Here is a 14,057-nt window from a genome sequence, read left to right as displayed (position 1 = left end):
ACATTCAGTGTGGTATATCAATATAGGTTGTGACTTTGGTAGCTCTTTAATTTTATACTTACAAAAGGCACAATTAAACTTAATTTTCAGTTTTGTAGGTTGAATTTTTTAATGTAGGCTATGGCCGGCGTGTATGGCTTATGTACATACAGGAAGTAGACTACTTTCCAGCCATATGCACAAGTACAATGGATGATTTATGCACAGGCTATACATTTAATAAAACAAGAAATATTTGTTAGAACAAGAAATGAAGAATAAATAAAAAATATATATTGAGTAAAATATGAAGTGTGCATGTAAGAATAAATAAGTCGTTTCTTATCCTGTCTTTTTTGTGATCCATGTATCCCCTGTGATCTTTGTTCAATAAAATATTGCTTCTATAATATTCTGCCTATAGCAGAAGATTACCTACATACAAAAGCATTTCCTACTGAATGTGGCAATACACTAAAAGCAGGTTGGTTGATCTTGATCATAATAAAATATTAACCTGAACTAAAATATGTGGGCTCTTTGTGTTTGTTCAGCCTGTTTGTGTACCTTTTTTCTCTCTCTCCAAAACCCTTGTTACGTGTCTATTTATTTAGAATTGCATAAGTATCCCCACAAACTCAGGGTTAGTCTCACTTTTATCCTGGCATGCAGTGCAGCTGTGACTCACTGAAGGGACGTCAGGGCATGTTCAGAGACAAGATAAAAAGCGTCCAAACCGGGAAAGGAATAGCCTATTTAGACAAAGTCTGAAAGTGTGGGGGCGATGCACATGATTGGGAATGTAGTGGAGAAGCGCATATCTCGGTGGGCGTTTGTGCATTACTTCTTCAGAAAAGACGCTCTCCAATGGAAGACAACGCGACTGAAGATCTTATGTGGTCGCAGGGCATGGATTTAAGTAGTAAGTATGCACGAATGTCTTCATTGTAGCTTCATTTGAGTGACGTCATTAATAAAAACTTTATAGCCTATAGCCTAACCGATTGATATGTAGCCTATATATTATATATATATATATATAAGAAAATATATATATATAAAGGCGTTATATAAAAAGTTATTTTACTTAAAGGACCAGCTGTTTGAATGATATCTTGCACGGCTAGGCAAATATACATGGATATAAAATAGCCTATTTGATTTATCTTATTTGTAGATTATCTTAAAAGCTGCATTAAAATAGTCCATTATAACACAGAGAAAATGTAGCAACAAGATGAACACTTAATTTATTGTTAGCTAGCATATTTAGCTACAGCCTAACTTCTCTATTGTTCTGTTATTCGTCTCTTACCAGTTCCGATGTTTTCGTTTTCTCGACTTCTCTTTTTTTCTATCTCTTCTCAGATTCATAGCCTTCTGTTAAAGGGTTTATTATCCCTATACATTAATACAAATAGCCTAATGGCCTCTCCTTCGAGGACTTCGACCGTGTTGAGTCGCAAGATGGCGCCTTTTGTCAATATTATATCTTGCAGTGAGAAGACAGCGACCTCGGCGTGAAATAAATGTGAAAGACAGAATGTTGCCATGGGCAGTGTTACCTTTTTTTGCAACATGGAAATTCGCTATAGTTAAATAATAAGAAAATATTAAAGTGCCGTAAAACTAGCATTTGTGCTTATTAGTTTTTATGGAATTTTGCAGTGTTTAATATAAATAAAATACTAGTGAAATGACAATCCAGAATCCAGAATCGGTCTGTCTTCGCCGGCCAAAGGAGGTCTGTCGGTCCTGGGCGAGCCCCATCCAATTGTGTCCCAGATCTTGTCGTAGCGATTCGCGCCATCGTGTTGCAGGGCGTCCACGTGGCCGCTTGATGTCGATCGGCAACCAGACGGTGACTTTGCGCGTCCATCTTTCGTCCATCCGCCGCATCAGGTGCCCGGCCCAGCGCTTCTTGGCCTTGTTGGCCAGGTCCACCGGCCACCCTGGTCATGGCCCGCAGCTGCTCGTTTGCGGACGTGGTCGATCTGTTGGACCCCGATCATGCGGCGCTCGATTGCGCGTTCAGTCACAGCCAGCTTTAGCCGGTCGGCCGCCGTCGTTGTCCAGGTCTCGGCCCCATAGAGCATGGCCGGCAGGACGGTGCTGTTGAAGAGGGCGGCCCTGATGTCTGGGTCAATGGCTCTGTTGGTGGCCGTCTCGGCAATTGAGCCAAAGCTGACCCAGGCTGCTCGGCGTCGTCGTGCCAGTTCTCGGCCAATCTTGTGGTCGGTGGTCAGCTCCTGGCCCAAGTAGATATAGCTGTCTACTTGCTGGAGCTGATACTGGCCGACATGAAGGGTAGTGTCGGCCACCTGGTCGTTGCACATCCACTTAGTTTTGGTCAAATTGATTTTGAGGCCGACCCGGGCGCCAGCCTGATTGAGCTGGTCGAGCCGCTTCTGTACATCGACCGCCGAACAGCCTATCAGCACGATGTCATCGGCAAAGCGCAGGTGATTGAGCCAGCGGCCGTTGATCTTGATGCCGACCTCGTCCCAGTTGAGCTGCCGGAAAATTAGCTCGAGGCAGGCGGTGAAAAGCTTGGGAGAGATGGTGTCTCCCTGCTTGACCCCGCGGCCGACCTCGATGTTAAGCGGCCGGTCGAACAGGATGATGGTGGTGGCGCAGTTGCGGTTCAGCTCCTGCAGCAGGGCCACGTGCTCGTCACCGATGCCTTGTTGTTGGAGGGCGAGCAACAATCTCGACCGAGTCGAAGGCCTTCTCGTAGTCGAAGAAAGGCCAGGACCAGCGGCATCTTATACTCCCTGGTCCGCTCGAGCAGCTGGTTCAGTACCTGCACATGGTCCATGGTGCTAAAGCCAGATCTAAATCCGGCCTGCTCGACGGGTTGTTGTTCGTCTAGCTGCTTGGCCAACCGGTTGAGGAGCACCTTGGTGAAGATCTTATACACGGCCGACAGCAATGTGATCGCCCGGTAGTTGCTTTGGATACCATTTTTTGCAAGCAGGATTTACAAACTGTTTTTGTACAGCTAATAACTGAAAGTGGATGACACCCATAGACAGTATTTAAACTGGACACAGCGACCCCATAGGTTTCAACGGAGAAAAGTCAAGTCAATTAGAAGCACACACTTCCTGATGGCTGAGCGTAGTGCGTAGGCTCTAACTGAGCTTGACGACCTAGATGTGACGTGAGCAACCTGTCTGACAGTGGTAAGTCTTCTAGTAGCTGTGCCGAGAGAAATCTGAATCATTCCCTTCCGAATCTCGCAGAGACGGAGAGAGTGAGTACCGGTATTAGCTGTCCATGAGCTAGCAGCAGGAGCAACTTTATGGGCTTCTCCCTTGACTTTATGCCTCCACGTCCCCCCGATTGCTTGCAAGCTTCTCCGCCTGTCTATACGGTAATTTCTCGACTGTGCGACAGAGAGTCGCATGTTTATGACGCAATCGTTAGCCTATTTTTACAAAAATTGCTTCTACGGGGCCATAATGTAAGATACAAGGTAATTTAGAAAATTTAGAAATAAATAATGGACAAATGGAGTCTTTAAACGCCTCAGATGTAACGTTATTCGCTGTCAAAGTGATGCCAAAATGACTGGGAGTCAATTGAATGCTAACAGCAGTTGATAGCTTGATAGCCAATGGCGGCCCCCGGGGAAGCTTCGGTTTCCGGCTGATGGATTACCCCCTTGATGACACCAAAGCCTCACACATTCAAGTTAAAAATGGCCTCCACCGCTCTACCATTAAAAATAATGTGAGAGAGCAACACGCAGGTTAAAACCGCTTTCATTTTCTCTGTAAGGATAAAAAACAAACAAACAGCTTCTAAAACTTTAAAGGCCCACTGAAATGCCTTGAAACTGGCAGCTTTTGAAACAAAAAAGCTAAGGCGGGACATATTGAATAGCTCCTCCCCCTTTTCAAATAGCCAATAGCGCTTAGTTTACCTCACAGACTGCAAATCATACTTCACAGCACTATGGAAGCGAATCAGAGTGCTGATGATACATTGCATTCAATAGAAGAGGTTGAAGAAATTCTAGCCATTTCATTCCTAACCAATGTACAGTTGGAAAATAGAATAAAACTCGAGCAGCCGAACACACATCTCCAACCAGTGGCGTCATTTAAAAAAAAAAAAGTGAGTGAGACAGTCTGGTGTGTGGGGTGTCAGGGGAGGAGGTTGCTATACAATGCAAAGATATGTACAATATGTGTACAATAAAATATTTACAAATAATATTACAATGTCCAGAAATCAATTTTAAATGGTACATTGGGTTTAATTTGCCATTTAATGAGATTTCTAATATATATTGTTAGTTCCGAGAATTTTCTCATGAATGCATAGATCCGCAACTGTAGCTTGTCTACTTTCATGGTCTAGTGGCAGAACTTTTGCCAAGCGTGTCAGAGGTTCTGGGTTCTAATCCGCGGTCTTATTGTTTTTTTTTCCTCATAAAAAACGAATGTTTATGTGCATTTTGTTTTTTGATTTCACCGAAACGAATAGAGTCTCCGCAACGGCGATAGATTGAAGCGCCTAGTGAAGACTGTGCGCGAGCCACAAGAGAACATGTAACGTCTGTCAGAGTTCAAAGTCTGCCCAGATGAAGAATAGGAAAAGACAGTGCCACCGGACTGGTAGTTCCACGAGTCTTTTATATATTTCCTCTCAGTTAAGCACACTCTTCACATACATGTCAGAAAGCGAATGTTAACAGGGAAAAATACTCTGAAACACGCTACAAATCAAAGTGAAAGTAAACACAGTAAAATAACATAGCAGTCAGCAGTAGAGCGGTCATCTTCCTCTTTGCACGAGCCTTTCTCACTCTCACTCTCACTGTGCGTGCATGCTCACATACGAACAGCGTGCACACAATAACGTACGCCATAGAAGTCATCTTAAAGACATATTAACATTCATGTCATGAACACTACTTAACACTAGGTGGCCGTTACAAACACTGCCGCAACTGATCGCAGTGGCAATGAGCTCAGCAGCTTGACGAATTTCAGCGCTAGAACGCCTCTTATTTGGCAAACGGACTAAATGAATGCCCTGCTAGTTAATTGGAGATGTGTAGGTACATCCGTGCCGTGAGTTGTTTCAAAAAGTGGTGTAGTCAATATCGACCCTGGCAAAAACCCATATTGCTCCGCGACGTGTCAATGATGGTCGCTTTGGCCAGGTGGTATTTATAGCATAGGGGCGGGGCGCTTTACATTCTAGAGAGCATTTGATTGGACAGAAGATGTGATGAGAAGATGTGATGAGAAGCTGAAGTCCGCGGTGACGTCATAAAAACGACAATTTTTTAAATTTTAATTTAAAAAAAAAAAAAAACTTTAAAGACAGGCTTACTGTAAGCTACGAGGTTGTTAAATGATGCTAATTAAATAAAAAAATCTCTGGGTGATATTTGATTCAAACTTAACATTCGATCCTCATGTCCAGAACACAGTTATTTTTTTCACCTCAGAAACATTGCAAGACTGCGCCCCATGTTATCTTTCTTTTTAACTGATCAACACGTTTGTTTTTTCTCATAACGACTACTGTAATGCTCTGCTTGCTGGGGTTTCTAAATCCCAGGACAAGTGAGCACATCACTCCAATATTGGAGTCCTCGCACTGGCTCCCTGTCAGGTTTCCAATAGATTTTTTAAATTCTCATGCTTACCTACAAGGCCCAGCATGATTTATTGCCAGAATACTTGTCTTAACTTTTAACCCCAAGGCGTAATTTCCGCTCTTCTGATACAGGCTTTTTAACTATTCCCACTACTCGTTTACACTCTATGGGTGACCGGGCTTTTTCTTCTTTGGCTCCAAAATTGTGGAATTCTGTGGAATGCAGAATCTTTTAGTGTTTGTAAATCTTCTCTTAAAACGTATTTATTATTATTAATGTTTTTTTTTTGTTTTTTTCATGACTTTCAAATTATTTTTGATTGTATGACTTGATTTAGTTTTAATTTTAATTTACTTAATGTATATTTTCTGTACATCTCTGTAAAGTGCTTTGAGATGCATCTTTTAAAGGCGTTATATAAAATAAAGTTTATTATTATTATATTATGCTATATGATTTTGTTGAAGCTATCAGCCCACATACTTCAAATAATTTTTTTTATAATTCTGTTTAACATCAAAATTCCTGGTGAAAAATACATTACCCATGATTCTGAATAAAAATCTCGACTAATTAGACAATCGCAACAACAAGGAAATTCCGCCAACAGAACCGTCCATGCCCATAAAGCTCTGCAACGTAGATTAATCCAAAACCAAATTGCCTACTAGCATACTACTCTTATCATTTCGGTCATAGAATTGCTTGTATGTTTCCCTATGCCCTCAAACTACTTAAATATTTGTATTTTCTGCATATTTTCTATATAAGATAGCCTATAAGATCAACTTCTTTAAATCAATAGTTCTATCGTTGTTTTTTTATTCTATTTTATTTGCAATGCTTCATGAGATTGTAGTTATTTTCCTCATTAAAGCTGTTAAGTACACAATCTTATCCTTGTCTTTGTGTCTGATTCTCAATAACTTTTTTGCTTTAATCAAAGTTTGTAATGTTATGATTCAACTTGTTGCAGATTGCTTTGGCTCAAATCTTAAAAATCCTTATAGGCAAAAATACTTATGAAACCAAGGCCGGTAAAAAAGTTAACATTGAATATTGCAAATTTGTGACTTCATGGATCCACTAAAGTAATTCAATATTATAGTCCCAAGAGTTGCATAATACAGACAGACGTTTTCTCATTGGATTGGTTGTCTTATAGGAGTTCTGGTAGTAGTCTTCAGCATGGTTGCCTCTGAACTGTCTCACGTTCACACTAGACCAATTGACTTTGTGTGTGACAGCGATGCCAGAAGTATGTTGAACAAGGTGAAGGACTTCCAAGAGGAAATGGTAAGACTGTGGCATCCACTCCAGATTTATATTGTTCCTTCACTTCTTTGTGTTTCTTAGGATGTTTATCTTATGTTTATCAATGTTTAAATTCCTATCTTACACCATAGTAACTCATAGGTAAGAGATAATGTTACAAGGAAAGTGGAACCGTTTAAATTTAGACACAAGGAATGAGAAGATATTCATTGGTGAATGACTTGGACTGACTTTCCAATAAATGAGTTGTGTGCTAAAATCAAATTTTACCCAAATAACCTTCAATTGAATTAGGTTATATAAACTCAATTGAATTCCTCAAGCCACCACCATTTATTTGTGTTCATTTATGTTTGTAAAGAACTGCTGGGATCAAGTTACCCTTCATATATCTTTTAGCATTAATAGCTCAGTTTCATTAGATGTTTGCATGCTACACTTCACTTGACCGGTATCTGTCAGTTTACCTGTTTGCATGTTAACTGATTCTCTGCTGTCATCCTCTGTCTTGGCGTCATCCGTTATCTTATTGACTTGGCTCTGTTTGTTTGACAGTTTGCCACTCTGACTCCTCAGCGTCTACATCTCTGCTTGTCTATCCGCCGGTGAGACATTTTATAGGCTGTGATTTTCACTCCCTTTACAGAAAAACTGCAGTGCTGTAGATGCTCTACCCTTTTCTATTCAATTACCATGCGTCGGCATTCACAAAGCAACCTGGGAGAGAAAATCAGTGAGTCGTTCAATGCAGCTCCCACTCCCACACACTCCCTCCAATACAGCATCAACCCACTCACGCTGCTCTCGCGCACACACTCTCTGAGACACCTGTTTGTGTGTGTTCCAGGTGCACGAGTGGAGGGCTGACATCCTGCTGTCTTTGGAGACTCTAGCGCAGGATGTGCAGTCTGCCAGGACACTCAGCCAACCTGGCTGTAGACTCACTCTGCTGGAGCGCTTGGAACGCAATATCAACAACTACCTGCTTGTAGTCAAACTACTCCACATTGAGGTGAGGATAGACCAGTTCAACCTTGTGCTGCAGCTCAGATAGATATTGGCACAGAGACGAATGGCATGCAGCCAGATTGTGTGCCTCTTGAGGAATTCACTCACGTGGGATTTTGACTACAAGACAACACCTGACTACAAAAATAAAAAAAATAAAAAAATATAGCCTAATATCATTCTGTGGTTTTTATTGAAATGTTACAAAAGTTCAGCATGCAAGCAAAAAACTAATTCACATAGTAAATTATAGCATATATATATATATATATATATATATATATATAATATTTGCTATTATTTACCTTTTGTGCTGAACTTTTGCTGAATATATGCTGAATATATACAATATTTGCTATTATTTACCTTGTGAATTACCTTTTTTTGCTTGCATGCTGAACTTTTGTCATATTTAAATATATATATATATATATATATTTTGGTATTAGTATTTCATTTTTCATTCAATTTTCAAAATGAAAGTGAAATAAAGATAAATATTCTACAATATAATAAAGACAATAACATATAGTATATATAAGTATATATATATATATATATATATATATATATATATATATTCAGTATTAGTATTTCATATAGTAATATTAATTAGTAATATAATGTTCAGCTAATATTACAAAACTTCAGCAAAATATATAGTAAATAAAATAAAATAAAATAGTCATTTAATTACTAAAATGAAAGTGAAATAAAGATACATATTCTACAATATAATAAAGACAATAATTCTGACAATATATATATTTACAGTAAACAGTACAGTAACAGTAACATTAGTTAAATGATAGTAAAAATGTAAAAATAAATTACATTTTAAGACTTGACTGCAACTTATTAAAAATGTATAATTTAATAATGAAATAGCAATAATAGTCTAATTATACAACATTTGTTAGATGTACTTTCATATTCATTTTTAAAACAGACGTGACTGGAAGTTTTCCCATATTTGAATGAGGCTGCGGGACTACGTAGTTCTCAAGGAAAATATCCTGCCTTCCCGGAATCTTTGTTGATCCGCCACGTCATCTTGGTGACTTTGACTCCAGGTGACCTCTGCCTTCCTTCCCCAGGAAAGAAGGGGAGATAGCGACACATACTTGACCCGTGAGAAGGATGGGAACATGGTGCTCTCTGAAGTGCTTTACAGCCATGCCCTGCTGATAAAATATACATACCACCACTCCTAAGCACGTACTGTGGGGACTATGTTGGACTGTAGTTTGGCTGATTTCTGATGTATTTGCAAAACATAATTATGAGAATCAACGCGTGTGTTTTATTGATCTCAATGATGACCCACCATCTTTCAAAGTACAGCTCATTAATTTCTATCACACAGCAAAAGTGATTTCTTTTCTATCCCTAGTACGCATACTATGGCTATTTTTAGCTTGAACACTATTTTCTTTTTCTGTCCATCTTTGTCTCATCCAGCAGGGGGAGCAAGTAGAGCACCAGGCAGAGGGATGCCAGGGTCAGCGCTCTACGGATTTGGGTTTGGTGTTGAAGAACTTTGGGCTTCTTCTCATAGGCAAGCTGGAGTGGCTCATTTCAGAGTTGGAAAACGGGTGCTAGACTTCTAATCTCTGCCTTTCTTTAACCTTGTGTAATTGGACCAGACAGGCCCAATCAATTTTAACGATGCTCCACCTTCAAGACAATGGGGGGCCATGCACTTTGCTGAGACCACAGATTTACATGACGTGTAAACGACAAGACTCTGCCATCTACTGGATCATAGCTGAACTGACGCCTTAAAAGAACTTTTAAAACAGACAAACTGCTCTGAAGAGAAAACCGGTTAGTCCTAAATGTTGTTTGATACCACAGATTATATTTATTTATTTTATAGGCTGCATGAAAGTTGAACTGACTCTACAGGGTGTGATAGCACATGGAAGACAACCTGAAGTCAATAAGAAGAGCAGAATGTGTGACTCAATGCAGTTCACACAGGAAAGGTCACTTGATCTATACACTCCAAGTTATATTTGTGCATATATTTTGTATAAAAAAATAGTATTTACGATATTTTGTGAATAAACAAACCATTATTTCAATATTGTATTTAATTGAAACGCTGATGCATTAACACAAAACAGTGTAAATAAACACAGTGAACAATGTGAAAATATGTGATATTTAAATCACTTAATATATTCTCTTTTTAATATGTGATGTCCTTCTCTCTTTAAATGTTCCCCCAATTTTGTAAAATGTAAAATTAGTTGTTAAATTAACATATCTACATATTTAAATATATTGTCCTTTAATTTGTTGTGTGAATTATAGTGTCTCATCCACACTGACCTTGAACAGCACCTTTACATCTACTTTTAAATGTTTGTCTTTAACATATGCACTATGCAGGCAATAAAGTGGATTTAAGCTAAAGTCTGAGGTCAGACACATTAAATTGATCTAAATTGACAGTAAATAGATTAGAATGCTGCAAAATATTTCTATTACAAATAAATGCTGTTCTTTTGAACTTGAACTATTCATCAAAGACTTCTGAAAAATGTACCACATGTTTATACTAAAATTTTAAGCAGCACAACTGTTTTAAACATTGATAATAAGAAATGTTTCTTGAGCAGCAAATCAACATATAAGAATGATTTCTGAAGGATCATGTGACGCTGAAGACTGGAGTAATGATGATTTGCCATCACAGGAATATATTACATATTAAAATAGAAAACAGTAAGATTTTATCTGTATTTCAACATATTACTGTTCTTTCCTCTCAACATCTGCACAGTAGCAGCACATAAAAGAGTGTAAAAGGAAACCTCAGCATTGTTTGAATGATTGCCTTTGTTTGTTAGCATTGGGATCAAGTTCTGCTTTCGCTAGTTTTGTTGAATGTGCATTTAGCAGCCCTGGTCGGGTTCAGATGCTTCTAGAGATGACAATGATTGTAGGAAGCTACTCTAAGTCTTATTCTACGAGAAAGCGAATGATGTGCAAGAGAAGTTTAAAGTGGAGTCCCTAATGAGTAATTTATGTAACAAATTCCAGTCTCAGACATAAAATGAGCTGTTGAGAGAACATCAGGGAAAGCTTGTGATTGATTGTGCCATACAATAGCTGACAGATTGCTGGAACCTTGAATTCGAATATAAAAATGCTAAAAGAATAATGTGTTGCCTTTTTAAATCAGACTTCTGAATTATTGTGGAACAAAAACGCAATCAATTATGTAAGTTACTAATGCCGATGTATAGCTTTGAATGTCTTCATCATAACCAGTCTGGACTAAATATTTCAAACCTGGAAGACTTTGGTCATGTCATTGCTGCTTTCATGTTTATTAATGTTTGTTCATGCAACGCAGGTCCTTTTTTGTCAGCCAAACCCCTTTGACCTACATTTTTTCTAGTTGAAGTCCCCCTGATATTTGAAGTTGATATTTCAATAATTGAATAACACATTTGCATGTTCACAGTTCTCTGATGCCAGTTAATGGTCACATTTACATGTAAACAAATTATGTATCTCTATTTTTACTGTTCAAGTGTTTTTATTTGGACTGTGTTTACTTTAAATTATTTATTCATTTGAATTTCACATTTTTATGATTTCATTCATTATTAGCTTTTCATTAACTCACAAACCACCAGTTTTTTTTTTTTTTTTTTTTTTTTTTTACAAACTCCAGTTTGGGAAACCCTGTTGTAATGTGATGTTTAATGCATTTCGTGATCTACAGTATAGTGGCCAAAGGTTATGTAGCAATTTTCACCCTTAATCACACATTATAAAAAATAAAATATTTTGTAAGAATATCTAGTTGCGCTTGGAGTCAATTGTTTTATTTGTAATAACGCAATTGTGTGAACATAATTTTTGGCCAGGCTGTCATAGAAATAATTAATAATAATAATAAAAAAGAGAGAACCAGCAAAATTATGATAACAACTGATTATGATGTAGTCAATGCATGCTTTAAGCTTTATAATAAAATAGATTATATAGATAGTCTGCCTTTTTTGGTGCAAAATAATTTTGTCAGATAAATACTTTAACTATATATGAAAGAAATCAGGATATATTACCTAATATGTGTAATCCAAATACAATTATATCCATATAATGTATTAAGTATGTCCAATTACGTAACTACATATAAAAGGTTTAATCTGTCTTAGTGCCAGCAAAAATTTGATTTACTATTACCCCTTTTCCACCAACAAGAACCAGGTGCTGGTTCAGAGCTAGAGCTAGAGCCGGTTCGGAGTTGGTTCTACTGACGGCTCTTCTAAGAACCGGTTTGCCTTTCCACAGGCTAGAGAGCCAAAACAGAGCCAGATTTTACGTCACTGTGTATACATCTCATGTTGCCCAGCAACGCTAGCGCGGCAGCGCAAAACAAAAACACACCAGGCTTGTTCGAGATGGTTCGGCTTCTCGCAGACCGATCGCCGCGTGACATTAAAGCACTGCGAAAGCGATCAAAAGCACAAAGAGTCGTATGCTCTCCAAATACTCCCGGAGCTCTGATCGGTCCGCGCCGCTCCGATGCATCTCGAACAAGCCATCAACAATAACGGACGTTGCAATACTATGGATGCTCATGGGATTGCAAAAATACATCGGAATCCAACGCGTTCGTGCAGCTCGCCGTAACTTACATAGACGGATATTATAATCGAGCTGCTATTAGCTCGACTAGCTGCTATTTAAAAATGGCGGTCACAAGTTTCTATTCGTCTTGTTGGTCACGGTAACCCCGCCCCCAGCCCCTGACGCAAGCGGTTCTTACTTGGCTCCGTTCTAGACCCTGCAATGATTTGGTGCTACTTAAGAACCAGTTTTACTGGTTCGGAGCTGGTGCTTTGGCGGTGGAAAAACAAAGAACCGATTTGAAACTAGGCTCTGGCTCCGAACCAGCACCAGCTCTGCCTTGGTGGAAAAGGGGTATATGTTACTGTAAATCTATGTGCTGATTTGAATGTAGAGACGTATCTGATTAATGCCATCTCTGCATCTGTCGGTGTTGTGTTCATGCTGCTTTTCCTTCTGCTCATCCTCTTCTTCTGTCCCACTAGCAGCTGGGGCTACATCTCGAAGGCTTTCTCATCAAGTATATAGGCATTTACCTCCAACACTTTAACCAGCGTCGAACATGGCTCTTGAAAGCCTGCTTCTATATGGCGAACTTTGTTTGCTTACATTCATTTTTATTAGTTTAATTAAAGGGAACTGAATTAATATGTAGATTAATAGCAGTTTTTGGGTGGGACTAAGTTATTAGTTTAATATTGAAGTTCTTGTGAATCAGTTGACTCCTGGCATCCTATAGCCTACTTTACAAACCATGCTTTTTAGTTCAGTGGTCATTGTAATTCTCGTAATTTCCAGAAGATTGTGTACTGGTTTTTCAGATTCTGGATTTATAACGCTGTTGTTGCAGCAGGAGCAGGGCAAGCCCATAACAGTCTGATAGGTTATAGTGCCACCAAGTGACTACATTGCACACATTCTCCATAAGGAAACGAAATACTAGTATAGGCTAACAAAGGCATAAATATAGGCTATGCTTAATATGCATTTGACTGAAAAATCTGCAGCTCATAGCAATGAACACTTGGTGTCGCACTTTAATCAGAGAGTGAAACTAGGGGAAATTAAATCAATGTTAATAGCTCATGAATATTAATACTTTTAAGTTGACGTTGCTTGGTAACCTTCGTGGAGCGTCCAATCAATTAATCGAATTATTATTATTATAGCCTATTATAACATCAATGAGCCAAGTCTTCCACATTACAGTATTCCTTATGGGTAGGGATGTATTTCTTCACCACAGAGATACAATGTTTTTCTTTTGACATTGCTGTCACGTTTAATATTTGCATTAGGCCTAGTTTCACTTTTGTATTTAAAGGAAATAACGCTGTTGATAAACCCTGCCTTTCAGGCCACTTTGTAAATCTTTAAAATACTGATTATATAGGTTTATATTTGAGAACTAGGCCTAATGCTTGAGCCCACATGTTTGAATATTGATAAACTGGCATGCCAGTAGCAAAATAGCACCAAGTGCAATTGATTTATTTATTTTTCTCCAAAACATTCAGGATTTTACCAATTCAGTCAGCTCTTGAAGCTTAATACTAATATCAAAAACAAAGTGAGAAAT

General features: G+C 38.6%; 1 protein-coding gene across 3 annotated transcripts; it reads left to right on the top strand.

The window, feature by feature from the left end:
- Positions 1 to 631: 631 nt before the first annotated feature.
- thpo (thrombopoietin) lies at positions 632 to 9,969 on the top strand. Of its 3 annotated transcripts, none has more exons than XM_079613974.1 (5): positions 632 to 901; positions 6,765 to 6,895; positions 7,521 to 7,607; positions 7,722 to 7,886; positions 9,347 to 9,969. In XM_079613974.1, the coding sequence occupies exons 1-5, from the start codon at positions 847 to 849 to the stop codon at positions 9,482 to 9,484; spliced, it is 576 nt and encodes a 191-aa protein (XP_079470100.1). In that variant the 5' UTR covers positions 632 to 846; the 3' UTR covers positions 9,485 to 9,969. The 3 variants fall into 3 exon arrangements, with proteins under 3 accessions (XP_079470100.1, XP_079470099.1, XP_079470101.1); XM_079613973.1 differs by having other exon boundaries at positions 666 to 901; positions 9,344 to 9,969; XM_079613975.1 differs by lacking the exon at positions 9,347 to 9,969 and adding an exon at positions 8,980 to 9,238 and having other exon boundaries at positions 706 to 901.
- The last annotated feature ends 4,088 nt before the right edge of the window (positions 9,970 to 14,057 follow it).

The sequence above is a fragment of the Phoxinus phoxinus genome, assembly GCF_949152265.1.
Source record: "Phoxinus phoxinus genome assembly, chromosome: 5".
NCBI lineage: Eukaryota > Metazoa > Chordata > Actinopteri > Cypriniformes > Leuciscidae > Phoxinus > Phoxinus phoxinus.
Note: the sequence above shows the minus strand (reverse complement) of the source record. Positions and strands in the feature narration are given on the sequence as shown.